The sequence below is a fragment of the Convolutriloba macropyga genome, chromosome 8 (assembly GCF_964194025.1).
Source record: "Convolutriloba macropyga chromosome 8, txConMacr16.3, whole genome shotgun sequence".
Classification (NCBI taxonomy): Eukaryota; Metazoa; Xenacoelomorpha; order Acoela; family Convolutidae; genus Convolutriloba; species Convolutriloba macropyga.
This window is the reverse complement of record NC_134475.1, coordinates 27,900,920-27,926,309: the sequence shown is the minus strand read 5'-3', so window position 1 is coordinate 27,926,309 and position 25,390 is coordinate 27,900,920. Positions and strand designations below refer to the sequence as shown.

General features: G+C 35.4%; 1 protein-coding gene across 7 annotated transcripts in view; it reads right to left on the bottom strand.

The window, feature by feature from the left end:
* Nucleotides 1-587: 587 nt before the first annotated feature.
* The window catches only part of LOC142344652 (spliceosome-associated protein CWC27 homolog), a 242,091-nt gene continuing 217,288 nt past the window's right edge, over nucleotides 588-25,390 (bottom strand). For 5 of the 7 annotated variants that reach the window (XM_075396471.1, XM_075396474.1, XM_075396472.1 and 2 more), the window contains 8 exons: nucleotides 24,451-24,660; nucleotides 23,972-24,214; nucleotides 23,268-23,380; nucleotides 15,561-15,911; nucleotides 14,866-14,960; nucleotides 1,850-1,959; nucleotides 1,415-1,569; nucleotides 588-1,177 (listed from right to left, as the gene is read on the bottom strand). In XM_075396471.1, the coding sequence (XP_075252586.1) occupies nucleotides 988-1,177; nucleotides 1,415-1,569; nucleotides 1,850-1,959; nucleotides 14,866-14,960; nucleotides 15,561-15,911; nucleotides 23,268-23,380; nucleotides 23,972-24,214; nucleotides 24,451-24,660 (1,467 nt within the window). In that variant the 3' untranslated portion in view covers nucleotides 588-987. The remainder of the gene's footprint in view (nucleotides 1,178-1,414; nucleotides 1,570-1,849; nucleotides 1,960-14,865; nucleotides 14,961-15,560; nucleotides 15,912-23,267; nucleotides 23,381-23,971; nucleotides 24,215-24,450; nucleotides 24,661-25,390) is intronic. The other 2 variants (XM_075396476.1, XM_075396475.1) reach the window with 1 other exon arrangement.

The following is a 25,390-nucleotide window of genomic DNA, read 5'->3' as shown; positions in this document are numbered from 1 at the left end:
TCCGCTTTAAGATCCAAAATTGAAGAAATAAACTTAAAAAGCCAAAAATGAATTTAAAAAATGGAAAATGTGCCCATTTAGAATTTAAAACGCATTATCAGACTCTCAAAAGCATTGTGATACGAATTTCAGAGGTTCACATATTAATACAGCATCTATTAAAACCATTTCTACAAAAAAAACTAAGTTATAAGCAAAAACAATTGGGCCAATTGAACAAAAAACGGCTAAAAATGGTTATCTAAATGCGGCATTCTGTCAAAAAACAATTTTCAAAGTCGAAAAGTCATTCACATGAACAAAAAACTTCTCTCGCTCCGAAAAAGTTAGTTCACATGGCAATGTTACTCTTTTGCTTTTTAGGTCAAAACGCCGTCTGAAACAAATAGTACTTCCGGTAAAAAAAAACCTTAAGAAAACCAATACTGCTCTTCGAGTAGTAAAAAAGACCAAATACAATTCAAATTCTTTGAATTGTAAAAAGGAGAGCCCCTAAATAATAGCCGTTGAGAGGCTGACGGCGGCTATTAATAACATTTTAGTGACGGCCCTTAACCTATCTTTGATCAGTCAGGAAAACTGACGAAAAAGTTTTAATATTTTATTAACAGTTTATATTTTATTGAACTATATCTTCTTATGAGATATTGACAGCAGTCTAATACTGAGACATTGACTTCAACCACTCTTCATTCCAAAGGAGTAGAGTTGCAATTTTCAATTGATCACCACACACTATGAGATACGGATTCAATATCGTAATCACAATTCAACAGTGTTATCATAAAATTGTTTGCGGGCCAGATCTATGCCGCAAGTTATCAGAAACTCCAGTGTTTTTCTGCGGCAAAACTCACAGTTGTACCAATCATGCTTGAGCTGGGTACGACAGACGTTACTCTTCGATACGAGCCGGGCTGCTTAGATAAATAATTCTTTATTCCAGCCCGAAACAGTCAGCTGTTTCCAATCTACTGCCTGTGTTTCTCAGTCTAAGTCCTTCACTCCTGCTAAAGGTCGGTTTTTGTCCTTGGCTCTCTTTGCCTCATTCAGCCGCCTCCGTTTGTTCATAGGATTTCGAGGGTCAAATATCTCGTACTCTTCATCAGCGCGTTCTACGTTTGCATCGCGAGCCTGTTTGAAGCCATCTGCATCAGGCTGGAATGTATGTGTCATCCTGAAACAAAACGCTTTTATAGCAAGTCGTCGTGCAGCAAGAAAAATGGCTTGTCGTGCATACGTCTTTAAATTTATCAAAGCGATTTTTTATGACTAATTGCCAACTGGGATTTAATCTCTCCCAGAGGGAAGGGGCCCAAAACAGATCAAAATTATGATAGCACCTGCACGGAGGCTCAAACATGAGCCCATTACTCGTGTGGAGAATAGGTATCAGGAACTATACTCAACTAACCAAGCAGAGGACGAGCTATTAGTAGCTACAGCTTCGCTCAGATCTGACGCACTCTTCCCGTCCTCTTCATCATCCTCATCTTCATATTTGGAGGCCAGATTGAGTCTGTTTGCTGCATTCAGTTTTGCCTCAAACTCTGCCAGCATTTTCATTGTCTGTAAAAACGTTCAAACAATACAGTATACACATATAATGTGATAGAAACTAACAAAGTTGCACTGTCGACCCAGATAGTATTCTCGACCATGTAATTAGATCAAAAGTCAATTTCAAGACGCTAAAATTGTAATTAATTTACTGTTATTCTTCGAAATTCATTTATTTAAAAAAGCAATAGGATCAAAAAAACTAATCACATACATTTTGATAGAAATGTGACTTTCTATCATTAGCTTCATTATTTCCAAGAAAAAAGTAACTCATTTTTCAACTTACAGTATCTTGCTTGGCAGCTTTCTCAGCCTGTGTTTTGGAACTCCTCGTCTTCAGATGGCGGTATTTCTTCATGTACGCAACACTGTACATGTCATCGATATTCTCCTGATCTAAATCAACGCTTAAGTTGGAATCAAAGCCAACCTGCACAAATAAAAAAAGAAAAACATTGTTAATTCCTTTGAGTATGATCTATAAAATACAGAACATAGTTTAAAGGCAATGTAGTGTTAAGAAGTATAAATGAAACAAACGTCACATATTGTGAAAGTTTAAAATTGTATTAAATTTACAATGTGCTTAAATATCGACAAATTAGGAGAGATGAATTATAATTGAGAAAATTTTAAAAAATGCTAATTCTACAATTAACATTTTCGAGAAAAGAGAAAATTTTTAAAAATGCTAATCCTCCAATTAACATTCCATAGAAGACTAAATGACGCCCTAAAACTAAATCAAATTAAGATTGAACTTGAAAGATTTGAGATTAGAATTCAATTCAGAAACCGTGGGGTCTTTTAGAAACTCATTCCAAAAATGATTTTTTATTGTAGTTTTGAGAGCCCGCTTTTTAGGGATATTCCGCCTCAAGGTGAGAGACAAATCGTTATACCAGTCAATTGCTTTTTTTGAAAAACAGTTTTGCATTATATTTGTATTTTGGTTTGCTCCAAATGACAGCTTGTTTGTACGGTCATTCATTTTAGCACTTAGGGTGGCTAACATTAGAAGCTTTATAAAATATATAATAACCCGATACTTTATGAGTAACTCGAAGTGATTTTTTAAGAACTGACCACAGAACAATTGGGTAATGCAGATGACTTAAAACAAGAGCGTTCAGTAAAGCAGATCTAGTTTTTTCTGGAAATATATTTTTGATGGAGTAAATGACCTTGATGCCAACAGCCATTTTTCTTAGTACATTTTTTTATTTCTTCATCGAAAGAAAGATTACAGTCAATATGAACTCCCAAGTATTTCACAACTTTTTTCTCGAGAACTGCACATCCGTTAACAACTATTTCTTCGATTTTGTTCCTTTTAGGGGCTCCAAAAATAATGAATTTGGTTTGGCTTTCATTTACATTTTACTCATTTTTCGTGAAAAAGAGAATGTTTAGCAATACTTTTTTCAAGATGTAACTTTGATTCAGAAATTGGTTTTCTACTGCAAAAGATAAAAGTATCATCAGCGTACTGGATTATATTAGAATTCACATCAGTATCATCTTTCATATCATTTACATATATGTTGAAAAGCAGTGGGCTTAGCACAGTACCTTGTGGTACTCCACGGTTAAGTGCTATCCAATTTGATTCATACTTCGAGAATTTGACTTTTTGCACACGGTTTTCTAGATAAGATTTTAGAATTGTATTTGCTTGTTCACTAAAACCTAAAAGTTTAGTTTTGTGCAGAAGAGTAGGATGTGATATCGAATCAAAAGCTTTTGATAGGTCTAAAAAAGTTCCTGGGACGATGTTTTTTATTAAGATCATATCTGATTTTTCAGTGCAATATAAAAGAGCATCTGTAGTTGACACTTTTTCTGTATCCAAACTGTGTTGTTGCAAGCAACTTATTCTTTTCTAAATAAGCTAATATTTGATCTCGAAGAAGGATTTCGAAAATTTTAGCTAGAGCTCCAGTAAGCGAAATTGGTCGATAATTTATTGGATCTTCATGACCATCTTTCTTGAAAAGAGGCAACACGTGGGCACGCTTAAAGTCGTCAGGAAAACGTTGTTCAGTTAAGAATTGGTTAAACAAAAAAACAGAGGTTCAGCTATGTGTTCTCTTGCATCTTTTAAAGCCCAAGCTGGAATGAGTGACGGACCCAACGTTTTTTTAACATTTAAATTGTTGAGTATATCAAATATCTCCTTGGTTGTCGTATACCTGAATATAAATTTGTTACTGTGGCGTGCCGGATTATTACGGAATTGATACTGTTCTTTTTTACCAAAATATTCACCTAACCCTGAAAATTTATAGTTGAGAAGATTGGCAATATCATTTCCATTGGTCAAAACCGTTCTAGAACTGTTTTTGAGTCTTGGTATTTCTGTCTGTGTTTTTTCACAGTTTCTGATTTCGTAGATAAAATTCCACCTTTCTCTGGCACTTTTTAAGTTTTGAAAAACATCTAGATGTTTTTCATTTTCCCGCTTCAAAACATTTTTGTTGTTATTTTTGTTGTTATCTGCACAATAGTTAGTGCTTTAACACAATGAGTTTCAGCCTCAACGCGATTATCTTCCAAAGCATAGCCGACTAACGTCGGGCGAATTACTCTCAAACGACTAGCGAACAACGGTTTAGGGATCCTGGCTTTGCAAGAATTCATACCTTGCAATAATCTTGCAAGATTTTGAATTCATTTGGAAGGGTATTCAAACTTTTCTGCGAGATTAGCATTTCAGTTTCAAGAGCTATATGGATATGAACAACTTACTACCCAAGACTTACTACCAAAGCCAATTAACGAGCAGAAAATATTTCTAAATTACTATTATGAATTAGTTCATTACCTTCAATTTTAGTGTATTTCTCCACTACAAAATTTCGACAAAAATGCTGTCGCAAATTTTGGCTTTAGAGGTTTCTTAAACTGAAGTAATTTTGGTTTTTAAAATTCTGTTTCGAAAAAATATATAGCATCGTCTTCCAAGTGAATTCAAAATCGTGCAAGAGTCTTGCACGTTATCAATTCGTGCTTTACTAGGGGAGGCTAGCCTTCGCTTAAATGAAGGGGGTGTGGGGTGAGCGCAGTGGGGACGCACACCATGAATTTATGTCTGCAAAACAGTTTCGGTGCATCGCATACAGAGTCTAGTAATCGCATACAAAGACTCTAATATAACTCAATGCCCTCCTGGCGTAACCTGTTTATCCCGTTTTTGAGGATGAAAATTCAAATCGCAATAAAAAAATCGCAGGACTAATATAAGTGCTACAAACTTAGTTTGAGAGCAATTAATTAAAGTCCCAACGGAAGGTAGAGGGAAGTGAGCAAAATCATTTCAATAAAGAACAATTGAAATTTATAAAAGGTCCAAATGTATTTAAAAAGGCGGCAAATTTTTGCATTCGTGCTTCATCTTTTCCCGCACTCGCAATTTTTAAAACTCCACAAAACTGCTGAAGTCCTTATTAAAAATTCATAGCGTATCACACAAAATAACCTAATTATAATATGGAAAACTGATTTTTTTAAAGGGGTCCAAACTAATTTAAGTCTAATTTCACGTCTAACAATTAAATATGACAGCCTAAAAAAGATTTAACTGTGCCCTATAAGAGTGTCGACGAGAATTGCAATTAAGGCCACTAAAAGAATACGAGAAACAAATACGGGAGAAACAAATACAGAAAGATTTCATTAATGCAAATGAAGTGTTGAAGCCACGAAAACCACTAGCTAAGAACTGAAATTCTTTTAAAAATTCACGTATGACTCATTGCAGGTTCAATGAAATTTGGCATTATTGAGACTAATTGACAAGACAAAAACAGCACTTGCAGAAGAAACAATCACAACTGTAAGAGCAACCAATGTGAAAGTCGTTAAAACCGCCAGATATCAGCTCGAACACCTAAAGCGATTCACCTATGCCCAAATAGACAGCCAATATGACATATCATTATTGCAACTAAGCAATAAGATGTCAAAAAGTACCACAATTACTAAAATCGACAACTTTTTATGAACACAGTTTGAAAGAGATATAAAAAAAACCGCTAATCATCATCTCAGGCAGCAAAAATTATTAATTGGTGCCTCATTAAGACCTGTCAGCCGATAAGACCTGCCACTATTGAGACTACGCAGCAAGACGTCGAACGACAATTAGGCAGCATGAAAATTATGCACCGTGACAACGCATTTGATGAAATTACGTAGCGTTTGTGAAAAGATCTTTAGCAAAAAGAGTGAACATTGTGACATTCTGCATGTTCAAAAAATTTCCTCCGACCTTAAAAACGTTTACTCCTTAACACAACTCTTTTATTGCTGCTTATACTATTCCAACTTGACTAAAATCACCACTTAAATTTGACTTCTCATTTGCAACCAAAAGTCGAAAATGTATCCAATCTTTATGGAATGTAAAAATTGGGACCAAAACAATAGCTGGCTGAGAAGATGAGGGCGTGACTCTAAAGCTGAAATATGGGAAACATACTCGGCAGATTGCCGGAAAATAACCGCCGTTGATTCCAATAAGCATGATTGGGATTGAAATAACAGAAGATATTGAAAAAAAAAAGATTTTTGTACAAAAACATTTTTTTGAGTCCGATTTATTTTGATGCCATTTCGTAGTTGATTATACTTCTGTTTCTCGGGGCTACTATCAATAACAATAAGCATTAGAGAGAGGTAACTAATACTTATAAAAACGACGTTCAAATAGCGGGCATCTAAAATTGGGCTTTATGGGTTTATCCCGTTTCTATTTCTGACTTCAATTTTTTCTACTGACTCTGTTCATTTTGAATTGCTTTGCTGAGCAACTGATGTTCAAAATCACTTTTAGCAGAATGAGAGAAGAGAGAAATTAGCCAAGAGAAGTCAAAAAGATTTCACGCAAAATGTTGAAAAGGCGGCAAAATGAGGTAAAGCGAAACATTTTTTTATTCGACGAAGTAAAAAAAACATAGCAGGACAAGTCCTGACGCACAATTAAAAGAATTTTCATTGACTAAACAGAAAACTAGACCAAGAACGGACTATGAATGGATTGGGAAACCATTTAGAAAAAAATCCGATCAAAAAAATCGAAACTGTAAAAAATCAAAGTGAAATTGCCGCATGTGAACAAAAAACCACTAGCGAGAAAGCGAATTTTTGCTCAAACCCCGTTTTCTCACTCTACTTTAAATTTAGAGCGAAAAAATTTCACGCCGCAAAACCACTCGCTTTTTCGCTCCACTTCCTGTTTCGGCGTGACCAAAATCACTACTCCAATTTGACTTCAAAAATCATGAAAATGTGTGAACAGATCTTAAAAAAAAAGACAGCGCCCCAATACAATTCAAATTCTTTGAATTGTAAAAAAATAGGAGCGCTATAATAGCCGGCTGAGAAGATGAGGGCGGCTATTAAACAACATTACATTTAACGATAGAGTTTGCATTTTTGCTCTTCGCCATTGTTTAAGGCAAGCTCATATTGGCCAGTTAATACTGATACGAAAAGGCAAATCGAATTCAGACTTTGTTAAAGTTGCCTGAAAACTCTGAAATCTCTAAATGGGGAGGTAAGTCACGCAACTGACCTAAAAGCAGAACAAATGACGTCACGCACATAAATTTTAACTGCAAAGCAGTAGAAATCGCTGAAATTGAAAAAAAGAAGTCAGGTTGTTGTTGTGAGAGCCGCATATGGAGGTGAGCGGCTGGGTTTATGGTCTCGGGTCTCCTTCTGAAGTTGTAGGGTGCAATCATAGCTCTCGTCCAAGTCCTTGGTCTGCACCCTCACAAAAGTGGGTGACCCTAGACCCAACAGGGGCGCCCAGCCTACGGACCTCGCTTGGGTGAGGTAGCTCCCCCTGGCAGCCAGGGCTCAGTCCAGATCACTGTTTTTAGGTCCATGAGGAGAACAGGCTGAAACTCCCCCAGTTTTTAATCTTTTCGGGAAACTGGAGAACAAAACTTCGTCCTGGTACTGCTTCCTATTTTCTGACTCCACTGTTCCAGCTTCCTTCGATAACATTGCATTGTGCTCTTTCACAGGAAGGATATTCGTTTCTTCATGCAAATGATCTATTGGGATCATCTGTACGCATCCCGTGATTGTTCTTAGAGCGGCATTTCGTTTAGTCTGGAGCTTTTGCCAGTTCGTGTTACTGAGGGTTGGGGTCCAAATTGGTGCAGCATAGTTGAGGATGCTTAGACCAATTGACTTATACGTGATGTTAAGTGTTTCTTTCTCGCAACCACAGTTTGTGCCGGCAAGTTTCTTGAGAATGTTATTTCTTTGTTGGACTTTCTCACAGAATTTGCTTGCATGTTTCCCGAAGTTTAGCTGGCTGTCGAGGGTCACACCAAGAATTTTGGTGTTCTCAACTTCTAGAGTGATGTTGTTAATCTTGACGTCTGGCTTTACACTCATTTCCCTGGACCACGTGGTGAAAACTGTAGTGCTTGATTTCGGGAGTGATAATATCAGTTTTCTGTCTGTTAGCCAATCGTTCAGGGACTCTAGGTAGCTATTCAGGCGATTCTCAAGGGATTTCAGGATTGTTCCTATTGCCAGTATGGTGATATCATCCGCATAGGAGACTACTTCCATGTTCTCCTCTTTCGGGACTGGCATTGTACACATGTAGAGGCTGAACAGGGCATCAAGTACGACCCCAAAGTCAGTTCGCCAGAATCAACGATGGAGACGACGAATTAAAAAACATAGCAGGACAAGACCTGACGTACAATTCAAAGAATTTTCATTGACTAAACAAAAACAAGACCTAGAACGGACTATACGTGATTTGGGAAAACCATTTCCAAAAAAAAAATCAGATCGAATCGAATCAATGTCAAAATGCCGCACGTAAGAAAAAAACCACTAGCAAGAAAGAGAAATGTGGCTCAAACAAAAAGAACCAGGCCTAGATTGAACTATGAATAGATTGGGAAAACCATTTAGCAAAATTCAAAAAATCGAAAAAACAGTAAAAATTAAAGTGAAACTGCCGCATGTGAAAAAAACCACTAGCGAGAAAGTTAATTTTTTTCAAACACCTTTTTCTTTCTACTTCAAAATTACAGTTGAAAACCTTCAACCCTCAAAACCACTAGCTTTTTAACTCCACTTCCTGTTTCGGCTTGACCAAAATCAATACTCCAATTTGACTTCAAAAAATCATAAAAATGTGTGAAAAGATCTTTAAAAAAAGACAGCGCCCCAATACAATTCAAATGCTTTGAATTGTAAAAAAACATAGCAGGACAATTCAAATGATTTTTATTGACTAAACAAAATAATAGACCTAGAACGGATTATAAGTGAATTGGGAAAACCATTACTAAAAAATCAGATGAAAAAAACATAAAATCAATGTCAAAATGCCGCATGTGAACAAACAACCACTAGCGAGAAATGGAAATTTGGTTCAAATAAAAAAACTAGGCCTAGAATGAACTATAAAATATCAAAAAATCAAAAAGAACAGTAAAAATCAAAGTGAAATTGCCGAAATGATTATAATGAAAAACAATCACGCCACAAAACCACTCGCTTTTTTGCTCCACTTCTTGTTTCGGTGTGACCAAAATCACTACTCCAATTTTATTTCAAACATACCCGGCATATTGCCGGAAAATAGCCGCCGTTGATTCCAATAAGCATGATTGGGATTGAAAGAATAAAAGATATTGAAAAAAAGATTTTTGTACAAAAACATTTTTAAGTCCGATTTATTTTGATGGCATTTCGTAGTTGAACATACATCTGTCTTTTAGAGAGAGGCTACAGGTGCTACTATCAATACCAATAAGCATTAGAGATGGTAACTAAGACTTATAGGAGCGACGTTCAAATAGCGGGCATCTAAAATTGGGCTTTATGGGTTTATCCCGTTTCTTTTCTGACTTCAATTTTTTATACTGACTCTGTTCAATTTGAATTGCTTTGCTGAGCAACTGATGTGCAAAATCACTTTTAACAGAATGAGAAGAGAGAAACTAGCCTAGAGAAGTCAAAAAGATTTCGCGAAACAATTTTTTGTTTGTCGAAGTAAAAAAAAAATTAGGAGCGCTATAATAGCCGGCTGAGAAGATGAGGACGGCTATTAATAATCATGAAAATGTGTGAACAGATCTTAAAAAACCACGATGTCCCCAATAATAGCCGATATCGCTTCGCGGCTATTAAAAAAGAAGACTGTAGTCAAGAAATTTGCGATGGAACATAAACTGAAATGCAACATAAGTTGAAATGGATCAATTCTCAAACAATTCATGTTTCAAATATTTAGGATTTTGACTTTTATCAGACTGCAGAGATGTCGTGTGTTGTAATCAACGAATTGTGCAGATCAAAAACACTTAGGCTAAAATGAGAAACATCCTTGAGAAAAATAAAATGGTTAAAATGAAAAACTAGTATTTCAGGTGCAGATATTGAGACCTAAAATGTTCTATTAATCCAATTCTTTCTTACTGTTCAGAAACAACGACCATAACGAATGCCAAGGAGAGAGCATGGAAACCTTCGAAATTTGTTGTTTTCGACCCATTGATTTACTACGGACCTGCTGAAGAGTATACGAAGCAGGCAGCTATGATTTCTTCGTCAGATCTTAGGAAAGAATCTGGAGCAAACGTCAGTAGCCGAAGAATCGTGCAATTAAAAAGTCAGGATTATCCTAAATTACAAACTATTAGTTTGTGGGTGTTGCAAAAATGTCAGGGGATGAGGTAGTTGCCGCCGTGGGCATCAGAGGGGTTCTGAAGGTGGAGGAACAAGGTGGGAGCTTTACGTTGAGGGGGTGTCTAGTTAAGCAAGGGAGGATGCAATGTTAAAAGGTAAGGATTTTCTAAAATAAAGTTTTAACATTGAATATTACCAGCAGTTCCTAAACATAACCCACTAAAGTTGAACGATGTGCTCTCAATTTACTAACGGGGGCTTCAAATGACGTCATTAGATGGTGGAATATACAACTATAACCACTTATAAAATTTAAAGTAAAAAAACACCAATTTTGGCGCACTTTTCAAGGGAGAGAAATTAAGATCACGCAAAACAAAATAGTCATGTGCATTAAAGTCACTCAAAAAGTCAAAACGGTCATGCGAAAATTTTTATTAAAAAGACCAACGCGTTTATAATAACTGTTCTTGATAACAAACTTCGTTCAAGAGCAACTAATAACTAGAAATTAGAGACAACACTACTGTTCTGTTGAAGACAAATGTCCGAAAACAGAGTCAACTTTTTAAAACAGAAGTCAACGTTGAAAAGATGACAAAATTCATGTCATGAACAAAATTATAAAATAACAAAAAAACATAGAGAACACCAATATTCCTCTTCGAGCCGTAACAGCAAGATCACTGCAAAATAGCTAAGCTTAGCTACGCAGCTATAAGACTAGCGTGGACGAATTGCTCTCGAACAACAGGCCGGTTTTAATTCTACTGGAACCTGCTTAATGTAAAGGGGGTATTGTTTGCTCTAGCGGGGAAGAGTCGGGCTTCAGATGATGTTATTAGATCCTTTTACAGACCACTACCGTAAATTAAAATCAAAATTATTGCGCACTTTTATTTGACTTTTAGAATTAAACTGTTGAAAATGACAACTGTTGCTTAAAAAGTGACCGATTTAGCAATATAGATCGATTATAACGCATCAGGATAAAATTATCAAGGAAAAAAGTCAATCGAAACTTCAAAGTACAACATTTGCATTGAAAAGACCCACACGAATACAATAATTGCCCCAAACGTCATTCGAGAGCAATTGAAAAAAAAACATAACCGACTAACGTCTTGCGAATTGCTATCAAACGACTGGCGAGCGGTTGGCTAAGTCATTATCTAGCCACGGTTTAGTGAGGCTAGCTTTAGCTTAACTGAAGGGGCGTGAGGCGAGCCCAGCGCGGGGGGTAACAGTCTGGGGGTCAATTTCTAAGAACCGCCCTTCAAACCATAAGTACAAGTCTTCAAAAGAGTTTCTGTGACTCACATACTTGGAGACTAGTGAGCTAAGAGACTCTAGGAGGACTTAACTCATACTGCGCGCAAACTCTTTATCCCGTTTCTGAGGACGAAAATTCGAATGAGTCAGAGGAAAAATCGCATAAAAAAGGCCAACATAACTAATATAATTGCTACAACTTTCATCTGAGAGCAATTAACAAGGATTTCCTAAAAAATACTAGTTAGGTCATTTTTAACTAAGCATTTCTATTACAATTCAGCGTTAATGATGGTAATATATGATGACATCACGCCACATAAGAGCAGCTGATGTGCGGCATCAACAAAGGAGTTAAGGAGAGAGAGTGAGAGAGACAAAACGTGAACAAGAAAGCGAAGGAACAAACCCCAACCGACAAAGAAAGAAAGAGAGAGAGAGAGAGAGAGAAAGAGGGAGAGAGCTAGGAATATTTTCCATGATGAGATTCGACTCTGCAACATTTAGTTTTCTAGTCTTGTTTGTAATTAAATCATAGAAAAAAAACTGATAAGTGCAAAATTTAAATGTCTCCAGATTTTGCAGTGAAAATGTTCAAAAACCATTTTTTGTCCCTGGAATTCTGTCATGTAAACCATCTGCAAAATTTAAAAAGTTTTGTTGGTCAAATATAATCGTTAAACTAAGAAAAGAACAAAAATATTAAAAATCGACGACAATTGCAAATTTAAAAATCTTATTCGTGATATTCGCTAAAATTCGGGATATTAATATCTTCAGAACCATTTCATTGTCTGACGAGACTACCCAGTATCCCTAATTCAGGCCTTTAATATTTTCACTGGCTCAAAGATCCATGAACTTGGAACATGATATTGGAAAAACTTGAAAAATTTAAATTTTAGCAAAATTGCTAAAACTCGAGTCATTAAAGTATTGATAACCATTCAACTACCTCTAGAAACTATTATCAAACCTTGGAGCAGGTCCCTGGGCCCCTGGTGCCCGAAAATAAAAAGAAACTTGAAAAGAATGCAAACAATTTTTTAATAAAATTTGCTCAAATTGGTGAAATTAATATCTTGAAAAACTATCCATTGCACCAAAAAACTATGCAGTAACCTATTATCAAACCATAGACGAATTTGCTTGGCTCTTGAGGCTGGAAAAACCTAAGAAATGACCAAAAAAATTTTAAAAAAGGAAAACTGCTAAAATTTGTGATATTAAAAAGTTGAAAACTATTACATGGCCAGAAAAAATTTTCAGTAACTTATTATCAAAACATTGAGGAGCCGTTCTAGCCCCGGGATCTGTAAAATCTCCACTAATGACAATAAATGTTAAAAAAAAACCAAAATTTGCTATTTTTAAAAAATACTAAATTCGTGATGTTAAAATTTTTAAACACATTCCATTGCCACTAGAAACTATGTAGTACCCTATTATCAAATACTAAATGAGGTTCCATGACACCTAGGGTTGAAAAACTCAAAGATAACAAAACTTTTCGAAAAACATGAAAAAAATTGTGGAGATTAGTATAAATTTGTGTTTTTGTTTAGAGTACCAAAACATATAGCTCTTAAAATGGTCATCAAAAGTAACTATTTCTTGCAAAAGACTTATTAACTTTAAGAAACCTTAATTTTAGACTGGTCCAACAAAAAAGTCGAAAGACGAAAAACGCAAAAAAAAATTACATTTTGGTGTCAAGAACTCCTAAAAATGATCAGTTAACATTGAAATACGTTCTTCCCAGTAGCCTCACTACTCTAAACACTTGAATGACTACTAAATGCGGCTAAGGGCTTCTAATGAAACTTGATTCCCGCTGAGCTTTAACTGTTTATCCCGTTTTGTAAGCTCCAAGTCAGGAAAAAAGTGCGAAAACATCTTTAAATTTTGAAAAGCATAGCAGGACAAGTCCTGAAAAAAAATTCAAAAAATTGAATGCAAAACAGACGTAATCTACCAGACCAGCAGATCCATTGAACAATCCCAGCCAAAAACACAATCTCAAAAGTTGACAAACCAAGGAAAAAAATCACTGCTAAAACTCTCAAAGCCGTTAACCTGAGGCAATAAATGACACAATTTAACATACCCAATAACTCACGCACAAGCTTTGAAAGAGATCAATTTAAATTACAATTAAAGGTAGATAAACTCGAGAAATATGACAAATGCTTCAAAAAAACAGAAGTGCAAATTTAAAGAAAATTTCTAAATTTCGTTGGAAAAAATGTTGAAAACCACTTTTTGTCTCTAGAGTTCTATCAAGTAAACCATCTGCGAGAAATGAAAACGTTTTGTGGGCCAGCAAAGATCCATAAACTTGGAACATAATAACTTTCAGAAAAATTGAAAAATTTGCCAAAACTTGTGTGATTAAAATATTGATAACTAATACATTACGTCTAGCAACTATGCGGAAACTTATTATTAGACCCTAGAAGAGATTCCTGGGCCCACGGTACCGGAAAAACTCGCTGGAAAAAAACGCAGGTTTTAAAAAAAATTGTTGAAATTTGTGATACTTAAAAGTTGAACACAATTCCATGGCCAATAAAAATTTATAATCATGGCCAACAATTCCATGGCCAATAAAAGTTTTAATAATAAAACTTATAATCAAACCCTTAAAGATGTTTTCTGGCCCCTGGGTCTGGAAAACTTTGAATAATAACAAAAATTTTCAAAAAACTCCAAAAAATTGCAAAAATTAGTATCATTTTGTGTGTTTGTGTTTGTAGTACTGTCATAACAAGTAATTTTGTCTCGCAGAAGACCTTCAAAGACTTTTAAAAAGTTCAACCTCAAACTAATCAAACAAAAAACTCAAAATCAAAAAAACTTGAAAATTGCACCATTTTGAGCTCAAAAACTCCTAAAAATGACCTTTTAACCTTAAATTAAGGCCATCCCATCAGCTGCACCGATCTACGCATTTGACGGACTATTAAAGCCCACTTTGGGCCTCTATTGAAACTTAATACCTGCTGGGCTTTACCTGTTTTGAAAGATCAAAGTCATTGAAAAATGTGTGAAAACATCTTAAAAAAAGACAGCGCCCCAATACAATTCAAATTCTTTGAATTGTAAAAAAAACACGATGTCCTCAATAATAGCCGCTATCGCTTCGCGGCTCTTAAAAAAGACCAACAGACCTAATATAATTGCCTAAAACTTCGTTTGAGAGCAATTAACAATAGCATATTTCTTGGAGATCTTTGTCAAAGTCTTTTCAATATTCAATTTTCTCTGATGACAATTAAGACTTGAGTTGATAAAGACGAAAAGTGAGTAAAATTGCATCCTCATGACAAAATGCACAAAAATCGTTCATAGCAGTCTGACCTTTAGCTTCCTTTTTCTTCTCTTTGTTCTGCTTCTTGGACGTCACAAGATTAAGCTCGTTTTTCAGCTGTTCCGATTCCGCTCGCAATTTTGATCTAAAACGGAGTCAAAGAAAGTTGAAACAAATTGACTCGATATATTTGATGTCACTTACAGGACATTGTTCTACAATCGTTTCAAAGAAAAATCGTGAAAATTTCAAATTCACTATCTCGCCAGTACAGAAATTGAACACCTACTGTATTTTGCAAAACTTGATAATAAAAAAATACCTAAATGTCTATTGTTATACACCTGTTACAAACTGTTCTCTTGATAATTAAATATCCTCAGTTTCGCATCAGAGCAAAAAGCTTTACAAAAAACTGTCTTAATTATCTCCAAGGAACTGAGAACATGAAATGGAGGAACATGAAGACATGCTTCAAAATGAGGGACAGTCATTTTGGTCACGACGAGAAAGATATTTTGCCTAATTTCCGCAGGGCTGTAACACAGCAAAAATTCAATCCACTTCAGGCAAAACGGCGAAAGCTTTAATCTGTTTAGTAGCTTCACCTTGATTGATAATACATGTGCTAAAACTGTTAATACATCTTTCTGAAAACCATTAAAATTGCAGACGGGAATGGATTAGCAATAAATGAAGATTGAGTTTTATCGTTTAAACTGATATCTGAACACCAAATACTTACAATTTGTCCGTTTGCTCAGTTTCCTCATCATTACCCGAACTTCTTTCGTTTTCAGAGACGTCATCAGAACCGACTGCCGCCTTCATTTTTGTACTTTGATTACTCTGTGTCTTCTTTCTCTTCACACTTCCTTGATTTTCGTTATCTTCACTCTTGTCAATGTCATGTTTTTTCGTGCTTTTCGCATTGTTTTCATACCCATCACTGACCTTGCTAGCACTTTGAATGAGTTTGGGGTCGTTGTGTAGCAAATCATGAGCACTGCCTTTAAAGATATTACCAGCCGATTGAGAGTCAATCTCATCTTCGTCCTCTTCAGCTTCATCGCCAAAGGACAAAAGGTTGAAATTCCTGAAAAATTGTTAGAATTCCATTTCAATAGAACATTTAATCTACGCAGCTTATCAAATCCACGCAGCTTAAAGTACACACCAGCTTAGGTAGAAAAATACCAACCAAAACTAGGTGAACAGGTCTATCGCGAATCGTGCCTAGATCATTGTAACTCTAGGTGATAGCTACAGAACGCTAATTAAAAACTTCACCATATTTAAAATCCTTTGATATTCAAGGCACACTTAGTCGTTGCAAGAAAATCACCTTTGATATTCAAAGCAGCAACAAAATCGTCGTTGCTATTAAACATTGCATATTTAGACGAACGAACATCGCTGTAGACTCTCCTATTTTAAGTCGATTTATGTTTGCATAGAAATCTTACACAGTTCATTTCAAGAAACATAACTTCCGATACAACCTCCTAGCCGTCACACTAGTATCTAGTATTCTGGAGACTCAATTGTCGGAAATAGACTTTGCAATGAAAAAATATTACGATATCGTAGCTCCGTTGATGTTCCAGCGTGGATGTTGTTGAATTACAAACTTTGAATTAAAAACTTTTGAATCAATATCCCTTGAAGTTGGCGAACCGCTGTTGGAGTGCTGTTTGATGAAATTCGATTCTATTTGAGCTTAGATACCTAATAGAATTTGATAAAATTTGAATCTGGGTATCTATTAAAAAACATTTTTTTTCTAAACAAGCTGAGCTTCGAAATTCCCAGCTCAAATTATTCAGCCCAGCACATTCTTTTGTTTGATTATCACAGTATTGATCAACGAGACAAAAAACAACAACAAATCTTCCGGCACTGTCTCTGGACTAAGACTGGACTAGCAAAATATGGACTAACAACAAATATTGACCTGCCTATAAGCTCAAATAATAACAATAAATTGATATTAATTGGTGACTTTTGAAGAACTATTAGATTTCAGATTTGAAGGTTGAACAATGCTTTTCAAATCAGCATTAAGCGACTGACTCAAGGTATGTTTTTTATAACAAGGAGGGCAAGCAATTTCAGCCGAACAAGTTAATACAGCTCTTACACTAAAGGACGAGCGCACTGTGGATCTAAAACAAAATTGTGAGAAAACTTTTTGAAGCACAAAAAATTTCTCAGCATACTTCAAGAACAAGCTCTCATTGAGATCCGAAATTCTTCATTGTATTCGAAGAAAACTTAAAACTTTGTTCACATAATAATTAACTAAAATGCAGAAAACCATTTATCAATAAATCGTTACCAAACATCAAGGCAACGGAATCTTGATCTATTCCAAACGTTCTCAACTTTTTAAGTCTAATACCGAGCACAACGAGATCAAAATTTGTGAAAGAGTTTAAAACAATGACTCAATATTTAAGTCGCTCAGGTAATAAATTGCATTAAAAAAGATCACATCCCGTCTTTGAGGACGAAAAGCCAAGGCGGACGCAAAATCGGCCAGGCAAAAATTGCATTAAAAAGACCATAGAACTAATATAATTGCTAAATAATTCAGATGAGAGCACCTATCTACAAACTTTGCTTTGAGCAATTAATAACGATACGTACACGCCTGACGCGCCGGAGAACGTCAGAAACATTGAAAAATGTTAACCACCTGAAGATCTGGTGAACAAAACATTAAAAAACAAATTTAATAAAACAAAAGCATAGCCACAGATCTCTATTGCTGAAAATCATCCAGAGATGGAAGAAACTACCGTAAGGTATTAGACCAACCAGTAAGTATTCAAAAATCATCTAAAGTTCTAAACAATTTTAGAAATTTTGAAAAACATGAGAATTTTGGGTTCAATAGTTTTCTACATCATTAAATGACAACAAACACTCTGAATCCAACGTCTCTCCAAGATAAAATCCCATAACATAGTTTAAGAGAAATTGAACTTTCTCAAAAGGGGTTATATGATTTTTTTTTTACTGTTTGAAACTTATTATTACAAATTGGATTGGATATGAAGTCATTTGTAGATGTATTTGACGTCGAACTGGGGAATAATTGCTTTAATTGAAACTTCAGTGTATAAACAACTAACTTTAGGAAAATTGGGGCTCTTTGACCAAACTTTGTGCAACTATGTGGCTACCTTAACTCTCAAAAAGTAACCAAACAGATAAATTTGACATAGTATTTCAAGTAATATGCATCAAATTTTCTTTGGTTGAATCCGGAGCTTACTGTCAACCTTAGTAAAATTAGAAAAAAAACGCTTTATGCCACTAAACAGGACAGCCCTATAATGGAAATAATTTGACGACTAGTGCTAAAGAATTCTAAGTTAAATTCCAGTAAGAAATTGGACAGAGCTCTTGATTCGTTAACTGCTCGTATCCCACACTCTATTTTTCGCAACATATTTTTCAGGTCTTGGTAGTTCACACTTTTGTCAATCATTTCATTGCATTTTTCATTGTCAATTTCTCACTACTAACAGCCATAGCGAATGTGTCGGTTAAACATTTTTAGAATTTTTTTACAACAGTTTAGATTTACATTATTTCTATCAAAGCAGCAGGCATATCCTGCAACAAAATCTTTAAGGTTTTAGATCGCTATTTCAGGATCTGTATTGGAAGCGTAAACTATATTATCATCTCTGCATGGAACAACACTGCATTGATCATTGATAAGATTACTCAAATCATTGATGTATATGTTGGTAAGTAAATGTCAAAACAGTTCCCTGGGGGACACTCTGAGAGAAATAAATTCAATCAGATTCTGCCTTATACACCCCGAACCATTCTGCAGACGGTTTTTGAGTAAATCTCTATCAATTGAAGGGCAATTTTTCAAAATGTAATGGGATCAATTTATTGGGACAGTATAGCATGCTCAATTGAGCCAAAGGCTTTAGATAAATCTATCACAGCATTTGAGACAAAATTATAGTCATTAATTTTGAATAAAGAGTTTCAGTGAAGAAAACAAGAGCATCTTTAGTTGAGCAGCTCCTGAAGCTAAATTCCCTTGGTGATAAAACACTGGTTTCGTTCAAATGGGACATTAATTGGCTCAAAATCTCGTTTTCCAAAAGCTGTGCAGAGCGCGAAGGTAACAGATTTGATAATTTTCAGGATTCTCGGGCAATCCTTGCATGATACTGATGGAGACTAATGTCAAAAGTTACGACGGAAACGTGCCGCAGTCAATAAACTGGTTAACAAGCATTAAGATTTGCTCCTACATATTTTGCTGCATCTATTAGTGCCCAGGACGGAATGGTTGAAAGTCCAAAGAGTTTGTGATTGAAGAACACTGTACTTCCGGTTCCACAACAAGTCTAAAGGTGAACTTCCTTTTTGTATTCAACTTCATTTTCTAATTGGTTAGAACTGGTTTTTGCATTTTCTTTTAAGTATTAGCAAAGTTTCGAATACCAATAGTTACAGATATTAACTATTTCTAAAAAATTCGCAAAATAGTCATTAAGAGAGTTTTTTTGTTACCGACACCATATCCTCCTTTCCGTTTCTAGAGTCGCTGATGATTTTCCTTTTTTAATTCGAATGTTGTATAATGACCAGCTCTGCAACGACGTTTTTCTGATTAAAAAAACTTCGGTTTGCATCAGTGGGCGCAACTTATAATCGCTTTGTATGTGTCAGCAAACCTCGAACATTTTGGATAATCAAAATTGTTGAACAACTGCCAGAATAATTGCAATAGTAAAGTGTTTCAGACTGAATTGTCTTATCAAATTTGTTTTTTATTTACTGGTTTTAGCTTTTCGCCTATTTTTTTCATCTAGTAAACGAAGAATCTCAAATTCGTCAGTTTTGAGACCTGCTTCAAAGGCCTGCTTCTGATTGAAAAAACTTCGGTTTGCATCAATGGGCGCAACTTATGATCACTTTGTATGTGTTAGCAAACCTCAAACAATCTGGATAATCAAAATTGTTGAACAACTGCCAGAATAATTGCGATAGTAATAAGTGTTTCAGACTGAATTGTCTTATCAAATTTGTTTGTTATTTACTGGTTTAAGCTTTTCGCCTATTTTTTCATCTAGTAAACGAAGAATCTCAAATTCGTCAGTTTTGAGACCTGCTTCAAAGGCCTGCTTCTGATTTAAAAAACTTCGGTTTGCATCAGTGGGCGCAACTTATGATCACCTTGTATGTGTTAGCAAACCTCAAACAATCTGGATAGTCAAAATTGTTGAACAACTGCCAGAATAATTGCGATAGTGATGAGTGTTTGAGACTGAATTGTCTTATCAAATTTGTTTTTTATTTACTGGTTTAAGCTTTTCGCCTATTTTTCATCTAGTAAATGAAGAATCTCAAATTCGTCAGTTTTGAGGCCTGCTTCAAAGGCCTGCTTCTGATTGAAAAACTTCGGTTTGCATCAGTGGGCGCAACTTATGATCACTTTGTATGTGTTAGCAAACCTCAAACAATCTGGATAATCAAAATTGTTGAACAATTGCCAGAATAATTGCGATAGTAATAAGTGTTTGAGAAAGAATTGTCTGATCAAATTTGTTTTTTATTTACTGGTTTAAGCTTTTCGCCTTCTTTTTCTTAAGGTAGTCAGTATAAAAATCTACGGAAAATAATTGTTTTCGCTCGTTGTTTCATCTATTGAAACAGCTAAAGACTCTAGAAAAGAGCTGCTGAACTTTCTGGATTACTTCTGTAACCGGATAATGAAATCGACGTTCGAACTGGTCTTGCATTTAATCCAAATAATTTCAAAGTTTACCTCGTTTATGGATAACATCGAGACTTAGCGTTGGACTGAAAATCTGAGACATAACAACTGTACCCTTTTTGGCTGGCTTGGCATTTTTTACAGCGCGATCAGCGCAGAATCGAATTCTCATAAATTTGAGTTATCTTCCAAAGTCAGCCAGGTCTCACAAGGTCCGTAGATAGTATTTGGTCCAGTGTCCAAGATGAGTTGTTTAAACGCGTTGCTTTTTCTAACCATACTACGACAGTTTAGATTAAAACTGATGCTCTTTTGAACTGATTGAACAGAAATTTTTGAATTACGCCTGGCCGGGTGTCTGTACCTGTGTTATTCCCATTTTTGGAGTCCTCTAGATGTTTCATAATTTTTTGTGTCGAGAATATTGCATAGTCGGAATAACTAAAGTACAACCACATAAAAATTTCATCAGAGAGAAAGCAGCAGTTTTTTGCTTGTCTGAACTGCTGCATAGAAAATTTTTTATTAACAGTGATAGTTACGACGCACAAATGTGTATGGAGAGAGCTAACAACAGAAAGAAAAAAGTTATTCTATTAGAGAACATGAGTTAATAGATGCAAAACAATTATCACAATTAAACGTGTAAGACGCAGCTTTGCCTTAAATATGGCTTAAATTGTTAATAGCTCCCACTTTGATGACGTTTACCAATGACGGCATTACAAATTCAATTATTTTATGGTTGCTAACGATGTGGCTCTTGTTGGTTTTGAAAAGTTGCAAAGGACTTAACCGCTTTTAGAGCTATTGTAACCATTCCTGTTAAAAAAGCAGTAACACGGAGAGCAGTCGATTTTTGAAAAATAAGACGTCATTCGAGGAGTTTAGGTGGAGCAACCCCTGGATCAGTTGATTCAGAGGAAGCACCTTATTTTTTGCTTAAATTTCAGGCCTCTATCGAAATGAAATGATCTCAAAAACAGTCATCATATCAGGATCAAGTTTATTGCAACTAAGCTAACAAATAAAGAAATTCTGCTTAAATGCCGCCCGCATTTTTGTTAGATATTATCACATTGTTTGTGCCATATTGCATTATCTGAGTTATTTTCTTAGGATCATTCGCTTAATTTGTTCAACCAGGTTGTGGAACCTCGGTAAGCATTTATTGATATGTCCTCAGGAAGTGTTGCGTTTGACTCTAGTTTTTCAATAATACTACTACCAATAACTATGTATTCTGTCGCGGCATCTAGGAATTTTTGCAAACAGTCTAACTGTAGTCCCCATTTGACGATGAGGCTATGTTGTTGCCACTGGCACTTTGTCAAATCATTAACTAATTGTCTAAGCAAAACAAAGTTTCCGAAAGCGTTATTTTGTGCACCACAAAATTGGGACAAATGGCCAACTTATTACTTTAGTTTCGATTAGAAATTCGGAGCATATTCAGCTAACACTGAAGGCCAAATCATCCACACAAAACAAACACATTGAACAAGACTCAAAACAAGACAGAAAAGAAGTTCAAACTGCAAAAAAACTGCAGAATTGATATAATTCAATTACAAAAAAAATGAGTGCTATCAAACTGTTTTCATTTTGATACAAAATCCATACAAACAGCCCTAACCGAACATTAAAAATATTCTGAAAGCCAAAGGACAGGAATTAGTAAAAAAAATATCAAAAACAGAAAAACTAAGCAAAAAAAATGTTGATAATTAGCTTATTTTCTTCAACAAAAACAAATTCAAATTGATATTAAAAAAAATCAAACAGCCACAAAAATCAACAGAAACACTAATGTCAAGCAAAAAATACTCCAGACAACAAAAACATAAAATTAAAAACCACTAAAAACGTCTAAAAGGACGAAATCACAAAACTAGCTCAAGATTGCATATAAAAAACTCTATGATATTGATTGAGATGGTTAAAAAGGCGCGCTCTTGTACAGTTGCTTGTTAATATGGTTTAAATACCATTTACCAAAAATGCGTTGAGTGAATGAATTGCGAATTGAAGAGCGGGAGCGTGTGTGTGTATGAGAGAGAGTTTTTGTTCATGCCGCGTTTTTTAGAGAGAGCGAGAAAGCTAGGTGTGAAAAAATTTCACTAGGCGAGCTAAATTTTTTGATCACGTGCGGCTTTCTGGAATCAGTTTTTTAGTTTTTACTAAACTAAAAAACTGATTAAAAAAATCCGCACGTGATCAAAAAATTTAGCTCGCCTTGAGAAATTTTTTCACACCTAGCTTTCTCGCTCTCTCTAAAAAACGCGGCATGAACAAAAAATCACTCTCTCTCTCTCTCTCACACACACACACACACACACACACACACCCGCTATTCAATTCGCAATTCATTCACCCAGTTGACCTGTTTTAAATTCCAGTTGACATCCTGTTTTAAATGCACTCCAAAAATTATCGATCAAAAGACACTCGACCAAAACTCCTCTTCGAGTCGTAGACAGCGCCCCAATACAATTCAATTTTTTGAATTGTAAAAAAACAGAAGGCCAACAATAGCCCCAGCCAACGCTATGCGGAGATTAATAAATGAGATATCACGTATTGGATTTCTTTTTGTTCTTTCAATTAAAATCTTTTCATTTGAAAGGTAGCTTTATAGCTGACAACCACAACTGCACAGCAGAGAAAAAACTCAAGAACTTCTGTTACTCTTACTTTACAGCTTGAACTTTGCTCTTCGTTTTTTCTTTCTTCTCTGGTTTGCTGCTGCTTTTTGCAACTGCCACATGCTCTCTAGGTTCAATATCATCAAAGGGGTTGTTGAGAATCTAAAATTGGAAAACATTGCCTTAGCGCGCTCAATATTCCGCAGAGCAAATAAAAGCACTTAGTTTTTAATTTACACATTAGACACTAAACCAAAATTTTATTCAAAACTTTCAAAGGTTCCAGAGGTTCAAATGTTTGAGCTTCAGCATCTAAATAAATCATCAGCAGCAAAAAACATTCGTAGTTGTAACCCTGAAAATTTTCTTAGCGATATTAAAATTTTCCAATAAAATCACAAGTTGGACCCATACCCCAGAAAATCTCAATTTTACTTCAACATCTTTGGCAAAAAAACTTTTTTGGCAACATCTTTTAGCTATTATACATTCAGTTGCTTCTCGCATTAGCTCGCATCTAATTAAATCATGTGTTAATCAAGCTTTATTCCATCATGAACAGAATCGATGATTAATTAGTATCCTGTGTTGCAGATAACCTCAAGAAAACAAAACCTTCATGATTCAAAACCGCCAAAATTAAAACTCGGAAATTTTTACTCTCAAATCCAGAAAAAAATCAGTATAGGAACTGCCCGTCCAATGAAAAGCAACAAGACAAAAGGTCAATGAGCTGATCAACTAAGTACTTGCTTCAGTTCTGAAAATGTAGTTCTTCTTTGAAGGTCGTCCATCCTCCTCCACACCCGTTTCTCCTAATGACAGCATGTTGTAGAGCGTATTTCCACTAACTTTTCCAAACAGTGTATTTTTATTTGTCAATTCAGGCGCAGCGTCAAGGGTAAAAAAGAACTGACTGGAATTACTGTTCGGCTCAACAGAGGCCATCCCCACAAGACCACGTCTCTCAAACTTCAACCTCTGGTGAAATTCATCCTGAAATGAAAAATAATGAAAAACAAAAGACAACCAAATGTTGTCAAATTGATCTATAAATGAAACTTCTTCTGTAGGCAGGCTGATAAATGAATAATCCGAAAGATCTTGATAAGACAAGCAATGTTATTCCCTGACTATTGCAAAAAAAACAGAAAAGTTATGATTTATTTAAACCTATCAATGCCATAAAAGGGGCGTAAATATTAAGACTAAATTGTCGGCTGCAAACATACCTTAAATGGTTTACCATATATGGATTCTCCACCATCCCCGCTTCCAGAGGGATCGCCCCCCTGGACAAGAAAGCCTGGTACAAGTCTGTGAAAGAAGGTGTCATTGTAATAGCCTTCCATACAGAGCTGAATAAAATTTCGGCAGGCTTTTGGGCATTCTTTACACCACAGCTCAATATCAATGTCACCAACGGATGTTTCCAACAGCACCTAAAAACATGTCCAATATAAGATTTTTAGAAATCTCAATAGGCTGAAATTACATCAATGTAAACAAACGACAACCATCAGAGGAATCCCTCTCGAATTACATTGGAGAGGTCGGCTTTTGTTGTAGCTAGCTTTAAAATAGGGAGGCCAGTTGCACAGAGTAAGAGGGCAGAAAGTGAACGCGAGTATAGAAGCAGGGGTAGAAACGGGAGAGGGAATTAATAATAACAGTAGTCAAAATTTCCCTTGTACATTTAGAACTTACTAAGGCTCTATGAAAGCTACACAGTAACATAACGATCTCGCTTTCTATCGTTTTCGTCGAACAGCAAAATCTCGCAAGCGAGCAAATCATTCCTGAACAAAAACGGTCAAGAAAAAATTGTCCACAAAAACAAACTATTTCAATGATTGCATCAAAACTCGTTCGACGTAATTAAAAACAAGGTTTTATTTTCTTGCTTATTTACTATTGAGCCAAAAACATATTTGCAGTAATAGGTGTATAAAATCTCAGTGCAGAGCACATAAACCAATGAAATTATCACTTCAATTTCAACGGAAACCGAATTATGCCATTTGACTTTATTTATAATTAACAGCAACAACCTTTTGGTACTATGAACGAATTTGTGAGAACAAAATAGTTATACTCGCTATTAAAATTTTCATTCAAGGTTCTTTTTTTAAAAATTCTTATAAGACATTGTAGCATAAGTTATATAGCTCA